Source organism: Oncorhynchus keta, chromosome 2, assembly GCF_023373465.1.
Source record: "Oncorhynchus keta strain PuntledgeMale-10-30-2019 chromosome 2, Oket_V2, whole genome shotgun sequence".
NCBI classification, from domain to species: domain Eukaryota; kingdom Metazoa; phylum Chordata; class Actinopteri; order Salmoniformes; family Salmonidae; genus Oncorhynchus; species Oncorhynchus keta.
The window spans coordinates 67,998,262-68,010,881 of record NC_068422.1 but is presented as its reverse complement, the minus strand read 5'-3'; the positions used below and the strand labels follow the sequence as shown (position 1 = coordinate 68,010,881).

The 12,620-nt window shown below is 41.6% G+C and overlaps 1 protein-coding gene across 4 annotated transcripts in view; it reads left to right on the top strand.

The window, feature by feature from the left end:
• The window catches only part of LOC118379017 (myotubularin-related protein 13-like), a 162,922-nt gene that overhangs the window by 68,649 nt on the left and 81,653 nt on the right, over positions 1 to 12,620 (top strand). For all 4 annotated transcript variants that reach the window (XM_052481246.1, XM_052481248.1, XM_052481247.1 and 1 more), the window contains exons 4-9: positions 2,002 to 2,124; positions 2,833 to 2,943; positions 4,420 to 4,525; positions 10,207 to 10,339; positions 10,807 to 10,915; positions 12,343 to 12,456. In XM_052481246.1, the coding sequence (XP_052337206.1) occupies positions 2,002 to 2,124; positions 2,833 to 2,943; positions 4,420 to 4,525; positions 10,207 to 10,339; positions 10,807 to 10,915; positions 12,343 to 12,456 (696 nt within the window). The remainder of the gene's footprint in view (positions 1 to 2,001; positions 2,125 to 2,832; positions 2,944 to 4,419; positions 4,526 to 10,206; positions 10,340 to 10,806; positions 10,916 to 12,342; positions 12,457 to 12,620) is intronic.

Here is a 12,620-nt window from a genome sequence, read left to right as displayed (position 1 = left end):
CGTCATGATACTTGGCCTGGTATCTTATTGTTAGTGAAATGTTGGTATCGTGACAACACTAGTTTGAGGTGCCCTGTGTTCAAATACACCTAACTTGGTTAGTACAGTATATTGGGCCTAGTCTGCAAAGCATTTTACTGAAAAGGGCACACATGGTTTTCGTAGACCCTTGTAAGCCAGCATACGTTTTAAATGTTTTATTTTTTTTATTTACGTGGGCATTATCATGAGCCTTACCCTGTTGTGTTTAAACCAGCGTGGCTTTATTCTGTGATTGGATTCGAGAGGCAGAAATGTGTTTTTTGCTGATAATTGAACAAAATCCTCCGAATGCTGTAGAAATGTGTTTCCCATCTGACGAGATATTTAGATCCTGTGTCCCCTGCTTGGACGATGCCAGAGCTCTTGTGGCATGTTTTCATTGTCTGAAGGAATATATGTGATTCTGATAAAAAGTTTAGCCAGGAACGAGCCCTGTGAGGCTGCTATGCTGCTATCTCTGTAAACTGATAGGACTGACGGCTCCTGGTATGGGACAATTGGAACCAGATTGAGACGAGACCACTGAGACTTGACCTCTGTGTCCCAGTGGAGCACTTTGGGAAGGAGTGGGGAGGTATCTTTGTTCAAGTCATTCACCTTAATGACTTAACCCATATGCTGTTAGTTTACGTGGTCACTCAATTGCTATTTATAGTACATTACGCCATGTCCTTCCAACCCAAATGTCTGCATCGTATTATGGCTAGGTTCTGAATGATTAATATCCTACAGGTAGGCCTAGGTCTATCTCCAGTGTGGTTACTGGATCAGAGGTGTCGGAGATCGAGCAGCTTTTGCTTTAATAATCTTTGGTTCTATGTTATGGGAGAAAAAATTTGAATAATCAGGCTTCAGGGGGTTTATTACAGCTATTTCTATACTGATTACATCTTGTGACTCGGTTTTGTAGGAAATGTCATTTGAATTTCAAACCTCCAGTTCTGGGTTTGTAGCCGTAGTTTAGAATGATCTCCAAACCACAAAAGATTATTCCTCAACTCAGGGAACCAAAGTTATGACGTTGTAGTCTTTAAAATAAATAACCTATTTTGTGAAGAAACAACTGAACAGATGAGAAAGCAGTATGGGTAAAGTCCAGACTGGACGTAGCCTATTCATACTCTGTTGTTAGTGTTTTCACAACTATTTTAGTAAACCGAGTAATGTGACTTGATGCATAGTTGACTTGATTTCTTATACTGTACATCTCACTGCTTATTTATGGTTGGCCTTTTGTCAGTATGTGACTCTGGAGGGTAAATGACACTCCTCTTAAGCTCCTGGGTTTCGTTCAAACGGTCTCCATGAAAATAATGTTTTATGGTCTATTTTTTTGGGCTCAGTAATCTTTTATGAACCCCATGGTGATTTGAAGAAAATCCTCGTTGCTCTTTCAACTCCTCAAATGTGATGAGTATCTGTTTTACTGGGTATTACACATTGGAGAAGATTTTTTACAACTCAAATCTGTATCCCATTGCAGAGGAAACACAGGATTTTGAGTTTTTTTGTGCATGAAAAGGTTGCAAACACACGATTTTGAGTTTTTTGTAACCGAAAGGTTGCAAGTTCAAATCCCCAAGCTGACAAGGTACAAATCTGTTGTTCTGCCCCTGAACAGGTAGTTAACCCACTGTTCCTAGTCCGTCATTGAAAATAAGAATTTGTTCTTAACTGACTTGCCTAGTTAAATAAGGTCAAATAAATAAATCAGAATTATCGAGGAGGGGGTGGCACTTGCATGTTTCCAAACATAGGCTACAGTATGTGATGTACTGTAGAATGTACAGTAGATAACACTAGAGCCACCCTCAGCGGGTTAGGAAAAGGTTTCTGTCCCTGCTCAGGCGTTTCTTTTACGCCTGCTATGTTAGGTTACACAACACAGGGTCTTAACTCACCCCCATATCACTGTTGAACTCTCCCATTTGAATAACTTCTTCTGTTTTGCTGTTTCAGGGAACAAAGACCACCGATGCAGATGAGGATGAGGAAGAGGATGGCTTGATCCAGCCCGCTCACGTTTTTGCACCAAAAAGTCTCATTCTGGTCTCCAGGCTCGATTATCCTGAAATATTCCGGGTAACATGATAATATCTGATTAATTCCTGACTAAAGTAGGTTCCTTTCAAGATGTCAGATGACCATGCATAGTGGTCATTTCAGTTTTTGCGGGTTTATTTGCTATCTATAGTTGACCTGGCCAGGAACATTCTTGGTCCTATTCATGAGGTTTGTGACTGTTCACTTATCTTATCTAATTAGCATTGGCATGATAAACAGTAGTCAATGCACTCATTTCTGCGCTATCGATTGTCTCATGATGGTGATAGAATGCATCATGTTGGATCCTGTGTGCGGAGAATGAACATATTGGCTTTATAGAGTGAATTCTGCAAGTACTCAAGGACAGGATATCCAGCCAATCCCTCACTTAAGAACAGAGTGGGGCTTAGCGGATTTCTCCTGTCCCTAGGCACTCCACTGGACCACTACAGTATTCAACTTTGGCATTCAAATGTCTCCGACACAAATATTCTTTTAGCATTTATTTTTTAGCTTTGCTCTGCCCAGGGATTTGCCATTAAACCACACATGTCAGCTGAATATTAGGAATATTATATAAAATACTATAAATCTGATTGTATTAGATAACGAATTCCAACACAGTGTCTTTGATTGTCCATTTAGGCATGAAACTGTGATTGGGTGTATGTATCTTGCGATACATCTGTATGTGAGTGTGCTGGTTGACCTGGTTGTGTGTCTGTCTCCTCCTGACCTCCCCAGGGCTGCTTGGGCCTGATCTACACGGTGTACGTCGACAGCCTGCCGTTCCCCCTGGAGGGGCTGGTTTCCAACCTCTTCACGTGCATGGTTCCTGTGGCTGGCGGCTCCCAGGTAAACAGGCATTACTAAAGCAAACAATTCCTCAAATACCTCCATCTCTCAACCCTTCTGGCCTGCTCTCCACAGAGGCATGAATCCACCCAAAACTAGGGGTCAGTCTTGGTTAATATTGCTGCTAGACCCACACAAGGTGCTTGGTTACCCACTGACGGCCTGATGCTTATTATAGTTTCAGTCTCCTACAAGTGGAGTGTGAGTGAGGAAGGAAGTAATGTTTTTGCCCATGTGCGTTTGCTTTCCATTCAATCATGCATTCCTCATCTAGATGGTGCCATAGATTGCTGTACCACCGCGCGCAGAAATGTCCTCATAATACTATTTTATTTTTCTAGCTGCTCTTCTGATGACATTACTTAGTGAAACTAGGGTAGAAAAAAAACAAAGTAGGGGGCCTGTTTTTATATTTTCACATCTCACTAGGTTATTGAAACCCACATCTGAAGCTGTCCTACAGTATAACCAAAACCCTACGCTGGTCTGTTCCCTTAAAGTCTAGACAATAGTGATCAATGTGGCCTTAAAAAACGGGACAATATTTCATCTGTGTTTGTAAAGGGGAAGGAATGTGACCCATGGTTAAGTTCACATCCTGAACCTTAGTGTAATTTGAGTGTTTTTGATGTAATTTACCAACCAACACATGCCAGTGTTCCTCCTCAAACTATCGCCGCTCCCCGCAGAGCCAAGGGCTTTCGGCTGTAGTGACACAACATGAGTTAGAAACCTCAGGAGTGGAACAGACTCATCCTTCAACAGACTGTCAAACATGAAGGAATGTCATGAATCTGGGAACAGAGAGTTGTTCTCTAGCTAGTTCAAACTCAGTTGAAAGGCTATGATCCCAATTAATACCTTTATTGACCATGGTTCAATCCACTAGGATCTTTGTCAGGTCAAAAGCCAAACTCCGTTGAACATTGGCTTAGCTGAATTAGACGTACTGATTGCGTTCATGCGAACACACTGTTTCCACTGTGCGCTTACTTCTCTACCCTCAGCCACACTGGATACAGCGACGGACGCTGCTGTCCCTAATGGATTGCAGAGGCGTTGTGCCGTGCCAGTGAAATTTAGGTTAACATGCAATTGAGGTTTCTCCCATTGCAGCCGGACTGATTCAAAAGGCTAATTCAGTCATGCAGCTGCGATGTCCATCGGGTTCAACAACACGTGTTTTATTCATTTTTCTGGGAGATCGTCAAAAAAACACTCACACAGTGGATCCCTTAACTGCCATTGTACTGTCATTTCTCCCTTGCGTATATGACCTTTGGCCTTGTTTTGATTTACAGTCTTGTTCAGTTTCCTAATGATATATACATTACCATGAAAACATGTTTTGATGTCTGTTGAAAAAAAATGTCAGTCTCTGAAACTGTTGTACAGTCTTGTCTAGTTCTATGATAGACCCATCCAATGGTTTTTCATATAACGTATGACTTTTCACTTTGGTGTTTTTCCCCACAGAAATTGTTTTCCCTGGGAGCTGGCGACCGACAGCTAATCCAAACCCCTCTGAATGACAACCTGCCTGTTACATGCAAGAGTGTGGCCCTGCTCTTCCAGCAACTTGGTATGTCACTGGGCTTCTGCTTCCTCATTACTACACTACAGTACCACCAGTCAAACCCAAACTCCATGAACCCGACTCCACTTTATGGCACCATCATGTTCCCTCCGTTATTTACAGTCTGGTCTGCATCGGGTCAACTTAGTTGCAGTACAGTAGCTCTATGCTGCTCTGCCTGTTGGTCACGTACAGTCACAGTATACACAGCTCACATTGTAATTTAGCTTATGCTTCCTGGTAACATGCTTACGCGGGTTGGCTCAAATAACCTGACAGCTGAATACGAACTGTAGTACCAGATATTAGGAACATCCCTCTTAATCATATTGTTTGCATCGTTCTCTTTGTTTATTTTAGTAAGTAGCTTAGTTGTATGACAGGTTATCCGGTATTGATCCTTGATGGTATTAAACCTTTTTAGGTTCAACTCCAACATTAAGAGGTTTAGAGTTACTATGCGGATGATCACATGGTTATGAATAAAGCATCTGTCCAAATCACAATTTTAAACTCTCAAACTGAATAGCCACTAAGCAGTTGGGTTAGATGCTGTACAAATGAACATGTGCAGTGCCTTCAGGAAGTATTCACACCCCTTGACGTTTTCCACATTTTTGTTGTGTTACAGCTTGAATTTAAAATTAATCAAATGTAGATTTTTTTGGTCGCTGGCCTACCTACTACACACAATACCCCATAATATCAATGTGGATTTTTATTTTTTATGTTTTTTTATGTTTTCAAATTTAAAAAAAATGAAAAGCTGAAATGTCTTGAGTAAATATTCAACCATAATAAGTATTCAACCATAATACATTACATGGACTCACTCTGTGTGCAATAATAGTGTTTAACATGATTTCTGAATGTCTACTTCATCTCTGTACCCCACACGTACAATTATCGGTAAGGTCCCTCAGTCGAGCAGTACATTTCAAACACAGGTTCTACCACAAAGACCAGGGAGGTTTTCCAATGCTTCGCAAAGAAGGGCACCTACTGGTAGATGGGTAAAAATAAAACATTGAACACATTGAATATCCCTTTGAGCATGGTGAAGATATTAATTACACTTTGCATGGGGTGTCAATGCACCCAGTAACTACAAAGATACAGGCGTCCTTCCTAACTCAGTTGCCGGAGAGGAAGGAAACCGTTCAGGGATTTCACCACGTTTTGTCCTGAACGCAAAGTGTTATGTTTGAGGCAATTCCAATGCAACACTTTACTGAGTAACACTCTCCATATTTTCAAACATGGTGGTGGCTGCATCATGTTATGGTTGTAATTGTTAAGGACTGGGGAGATTTTCACTGTAAAAAAATGTACGGAATGGAGCTAAGCATAGGCAAAATACTAGAGGAAAACCTGGTTCAGTGTGCTTTCCACCAGACTTTGAGAGATGAATTAACCTTTCAGCAGGACAATAACCTAAAACACAAGGCCAACTATTCACTGGATTTGCTTTCCAAGAAGACTGTGAATGTTCCCGAGTTCGTTTTGACTTAAAGCTGCTTGAAGTTGATGGCAAGACCTGAAAATGGTTGTCTAGCAATGATCAACATCTAATTTGACAGAGCTTGAAGAATTTTGAAAATAATAATAGTTAAATCCAGTTTAATCCCACTTTGTATCATCAAAATGTGGAAAAAGTCAAGGGGTGTGAATACTTTCTCGAGGCACTGTATGTTTCCTCCTTTACTAGGATTTGCGTTTGTCTGTTTTGCATTCTTGTACACATGACATAGCTTTGCTGTGGGTTGGTGGCTTCACGTGGTTACCTTATATTGTCCCAAATTCCTGCTCACTGCATTCGTGCATACACTGGACTCAAGTATGCGGTTCTAATACACACAAATCACTGCAGAAGTCAAGTCTACATTCCAGGGGCTGATGTTGGGGGCGAGTTCGTAAATAAGTGAAATCCAATCCAATTTTTCTGATGCTTTTTTTTTTGTAAATGGAAATAGGCCCTTATTTTTAGTGTGATTAGAAGAATGTGTTACAAAACTAAATGGATTATGTTTCTTGTAAGCATTAGGCCCTGAACCCCTTGAGGAATTCAATAATAGTTTGCATGCTCCTTTGTGTTTAATTTGACAGCGAGCAGTGGACGTGCACATAGGAGTAGGGGGGGGGCACTTTACCGATACACAAGTGAGCAGGGTCATGTTCAAGTCATGTGTTTGTAGCCAACCTGGATAAACACAGAGATGGCCTGTACCTTGACATTGTCCTCAGCCATGGTTTGCGTCAGTCCTCACCTTCTTTATTTTTGTTACCAAATACTGCACATGTTATCCAGGAACAGTCCACAAAGTTAATAAAACTGACCAAATTCATACGTCTCTCTAAATTTGACATTCCTAAGTTTTGAATTTACCCGGAGTTTGATAGAGGATATATCTAAACTCCTCAGGTCTAGACAGCTGTTTTTGGAGTCACAGGAGGACATGGGGCCTGTTATTGTGCAGCTCAGTCCAACCATCAGGAGGAATGTGTCTGTGTGTTGTGATGTGTACAGTAGTGTGTCCATTCCCCTCTATGCTTTTTTTTATAGATTTTATCTTTGCCGAGACGCAATTTTAAGATCCGAGTGTGATTAGTTACAACGTGTATTTGTACCAAGTAGCATTGGCTGCATTTAGAGTCTTGAGATTTTTCAATTAAGTAAATGCAGATGGGCAACCCCATGCTTCAGCCTATTCATAAAGGGTCTGTGCAGTTAAAAATGTAATTATCCTTTTTTAAATATATATATTTCCACACTGAGGTAAAATAACATTCTGAAATTGTGAATATTATGATAATGGCCTTTTATGTAAGAGCTGTTTCGGGGGGGAAATACTCCTGGAATTTCAGCGTCTTCAGGTGGAACTTTTTGGTCCACATGATTACATCACAATGTGATCTGATTATAATAGACCAATGACTGTTCGTCTAGGTAAGGGGCGGGGCTCGAGAGTCGAGACCATCCTATCAGCCCAATCAGGGCTGTGTATGTAAATACAGTATCGAAACAATTTGTTTCCTAACGTCCACACGTTCAGACCAAGGGCCAAAGGAGCCTCAGGGATAAAACTTATAAATATATTTTGGAGTTATTAAATAAAAACACAGTGATTTATTAGACATACAGTGGTGATTGATAGATTTTTTTATTTTTACCAAGACTGCATGGGGGCTTTAAAGCCACTATGCTGCATCAGTTGAGCTGAAGGTTATTTCTGATGGTGTCAACATTTACATGTTTTATTTTCCTCATTTTTGGGGGTAGAATGTCCTTTCTTAATGTCATCACAAGTGACCTTCTCACATTCGTTCTACCTTTGCCGCCGGGAAAAAAATTATAGGGGAAACACTGCGCGTGTTTGAGTATCGTGACGATGCAACCGCTGCACAGCCCAAAGTCTGGATCATATGTCAGAACATATTCTCTCATTATTTATAATCTCTCATACTTCCATGATTCTATTCCATGAATCTGCAACATATTTGCTCTCCATGTGGGCTGGCCTGTGTCCTCTTTTCCTCCCCTATTTAAAGTTATGTGTTTTAGTGTAACATGCTAAATGCATGTGATTCATCATGACCGTCAGTCAAATCTGTAAGAACAAATGATTAAACACAGATTTGAGTTATAACATGAAATACAGTACAACTTACAGTAGGCTACATTGCACCCACCCCCACCCCTGTGTGATGGACTTTGTCTCTCTCCCAGCCTGTCAGGTACTAAGTTATTCTGTCCACCTTATGACCAAACAAGACCTGGGGAAAAGGCCCAGACCTAGTGGGTGGTGAGGAAACGTGTAGCATGTCCACGCACAACTGTGTCCAGAGGTCATCCCAGAGGAATGTCCGTCCAACATGTCACACTGCACAGGAAGTGTGGCCCCCAAAGGGATAGAATGGACAGGCCGTGGACAGGCTGTTTGTTGTTTGCTGCCTTTGTCTTGGCCCGGTCTGTCTCTTGTTTTTTAGGGTCGGAAATGTGTTGCTGTTTCCCATAGATATGTAAACACCTCAAGGGCACTAAACAAGCCAGGCTGCTTACCTCAGGAGGCCATTGTGAAACCTAATTGGCTGCCAAGTGCAAAAATGCCAGGTTAGTCCCCTCAGACCTATACACTTCCACACAGGAAGTCATGTTGAGGTGACATAGAATGTAACCAGCCTATGTCGCTGTGAGAGATCCAGGTCAGTCAACAACGGAACAGACAATGTTCATGTTCCCATTCCTGTTTATCAGGGTCTATCTGAGCTGGAGGCAGACACAGAATCAGGGACCTCAGTTTGTTGCGGACTGCAGATATGTCTGCCAGTGTGCCGTTGTCTTTATCTCTGTAATGAGTGATGGATGGGTCTACCACTAGGTTGATAGGAAACAATAACAGGAACTGTAAACTTGAGAATTTGACTGGACTGTCATATTGGTATTTGACATATTATTTATATCGTCTCATAGCTTGTCATTTCCTCTGGCTATTTTTGAGATTGTATTTACTTATCATTAATTATATACACTGTGTGTGCAAAACATTAGGAACACCCTTTGGTCCCTCAGAACAGCCTCCTATTGTCAGGGCATCGACTCCACAAGGTGTTGAAAGAGCTCAACAGGGATGCTGGCCCATGTTGACTCCAATGCTTCCCACAGTTGTCAAGTTGGCTGGATATTCTTTGGGTGATGGACCATTCTTGATACACATAGGAAACTGTTGATCTTAAACAACCCAGCAGCATTGCAGTTCTTAACACACTCAAACCGGTGCACCTGGCACCTACTACCATACCCCGTTCAAAGGCACTTAAATATTTTGTCTTGCTCATTCACCCTCTGAATGGCACGCATACACAATCTGTTTCTCAAGGTTTAAAAATCCTTCTTTATACGGTCTACTCCACTTCATCTACACAGATTGAAATGGGTTTAACAAGTGACATCAATAAGGGATCATAGCTTCACCTGGATTCACCGATTCAGTCTGTCGTGGAAAGAGTAGTTGTTCCTAATGTTTTGTACGCCTGTGTATAATAAACTCAGCAAAAAAATTATCTGACTCTCACTGTAAACTGTGTTTATTTTCACAAACTTAACATATGTAAATATTACTATGAACATAACAAGATTCAACAACTGAGACATAAACTGAACAAGTTCCACAGACATGTGACTAACAGAAATGGAATGATGTGTCCCTGAACAAAGGGGGGCAAAATCAAAAGTAACAGTCATTATCTGCTGTGGCCACCAGCTGCATTAAGTACTGCAGTGCATCTCCTCATGGACTTCATCAGATTTGCCAGTTCTTGCTGTGAGATGTTACCCCACTCTTCCGCCAAGGCACCTGCAAATTCTGCCAAGGTACCTGCCATTCCCCCCAAACATTTCTGGGTGGAATGGCCCTAGCCCTCACCCTCTGATCCAACAGGTTACAGACGTGTTCAGTGGGATTGAGATCCGGGCTCTTCTGCAAAACAGATCTTTACTCCAATAATTTCAACAAAATAGTCACATATGATTGAAAACACCACATTCTAACACTCCAAAGAAATATAATTTACTGAGTATTGTTTGCTCAGCTTAGAAATAAAATCCACCCTCAACAGTTAATAAAAAAAATAATTTGTCCAAACGAATACCTCAATAATTACACATTCTCTCTACTTTCTTCTGCCAGGAATCCAGAATGTTCTGAGTCTTTTCTGTGCGGTTCTGACCGAACACAAGGTTTTGTTCCATTCTACGAGCTACCAGAGACTAGGGGAGGCGTCGCGTGCCCTGGAGGCACTCATGTTCCCGCTCAAATACAGGTACGTGATTGGCCCGTCAGTCTCCACATTCCTCCATGAGTTCGCATTACACCTCGACTATTGACACGACTTGCACAAAGTATGAATTAAATGATAATGTTTCTTATTATCGTTATTTGTTTGTTTCTCAGTACAAATTGTTACACTTGGGCTGGCTTTGATTATGAGTCCATTGAAAGTTCAAACATATTAAGATGTTCATGTTGATTGCGTTGCCATCTGACTTTTTGACATTTTGTGACAAAACAGAACAACCTCCCAAAGTGGTCTTTGTTTTCTGTTCTCAAATGTCTTTAAGATGAAAACACTTCCTGTAAGTTGCTCTGGATAAGAGTGTCTGCTAAATGACTGGAATGTAAATGTACTTGAAAGATTATTCTATGGTTTACTGAGTACCACACATAGATGTAGAATTTGACCTGGCAAATGGTGTGTTTCCTCACTGTTGTCTCCCGTTTGAAACTCAGTTACCCATACATCCCCATCCTGCCGTCACGGCTGCTAGAGGTGCTGAGCTCACCCACCCCCTTCATCATCGGGGTCCACTCCATGTTCCAGAGCGAGATCCAAGAACTGGTGAGGGATCGTTAGCACCTTCTCCAGACATGAACCACCTCTGACCCTGATTCAATACAGTACACCAGGGAAACATACCTTTATTTAGACTGATTCATAGAAAGCTTGCCCAATATTGCCTATGAATCATGTAGCCTTATTTATTTGTATTTTTTTATTTCACCTTTATTTAACCAGGTAGGCAAGTTGAGAACAAGTTCTCATTTACAATTGTGACCTGGCCAAGATAAAGCAAAGCAGTTCGACACATACAACAACACAGAGTTACACATGGAGTAAAACAAGCATACAGTCAATAATACAGTATAAACAAGTCTATATACGATGTGAGCAAATGAGGTGAGAAGGGAGGTAAAGGCAAAAAAAAGGCCATGGTGGCAAAGTAAATACAATATAGCAAGTAAAACACTGGAATGGTTGATTTGGAGTGGAAGAATGTGCAAAGTAGAAATACAAATAATGGGGTGCAAAGGAGCAAAATAAATTAATTAATTAAATACAGTTGGGAAAGATTATAGGTGGGCTATGTACAGGTGCAGTAATCTGTAAGATGCTCTGACAGTTGGTGCTTAAAGCTAGTGAGGGAGATAAGTGTTTCCAGTTTCAGAGATTTTTGTAGTTCATTCCGGTCATTGGCAGCAGAGAACTGGAAGGAGAGGCGGCCAAAGAAAGAATTGGTTTTGGGGGTGACTAGAGAGATATACCTGCTGGAGTGTGTGCTACAGGTGGGAGATGCTATGGTGACCAGTGAGCTGAGATACGGGGGGACTTTACCTAGCAAGGTCTTGTAGATGACATGGAGCCAGTGGGTTTGGCGACAAGTATGAAGCGAGGGCCAGCCAACGAGAGCGTACAAGTCGCAATGGTGGGTAGTATATGGGGCGTTGGTGACAAAACGGATTGCACTGTGATCGACTGCATCCAATTTGTTGAGTAGGGTATTGGAGGCTATTTTGTAAATGACATCGCCAAAGTCGAGGATTGGTAGGATGGTCAGTTTTACAAGGGTATGTTTGGCAGCATGAGTGAAGGATGCTTTGTTTGCGAAATAGGAAGCCAATTCTAAATTTAACTTTGGATTGGAGATGTTTGATATGGGTCTGGGAGGAGAGTTTACAGTCTAACCAGACACCTAAGTATTTGTAGTTGTCCTTCATATATGAGTCATTGTACATTTTAAGGAAATGTTATGTTGAGCTGACATCCCTTATACAGAGAAGTGCCGATTGACACGGCCTCCTGAGTCCCTTAGTTTCAGGGAGTTGTGACTCCTCCACTATGTTGGCCAAGAGCTTGTTTTGGCAGGTTTCAGCCTTAGTTTCTCTTATACGCTCTACCATAGTAATGTAGAATGTGCTCTACAACTAAAATCGTAATATAACTAATTGGAAAGGATTGTTTAGTGATGTGTGCTGTCTGTCTTACAGTTGGACGTTATCATAGCTGATCTGGATGGAGGAACCATAAAGATTCCAGAGTGCATCCACCTGTCCCAGCTCCCTGAACCACTGTTACACACTACACAGACTGCCCTGTCTCTGGTACATACCTGTTACACACTACACAGACTGCCCTGTCTCTGGTACATACCTGTTACACACTACACAGACTGCCCTGTCTCTGGTACATACCTGTTACACACCACACAGACTGCCCTGTCTCTGGTACATACCTGTTACACACTACACAGACTGCCCTGTCTCTG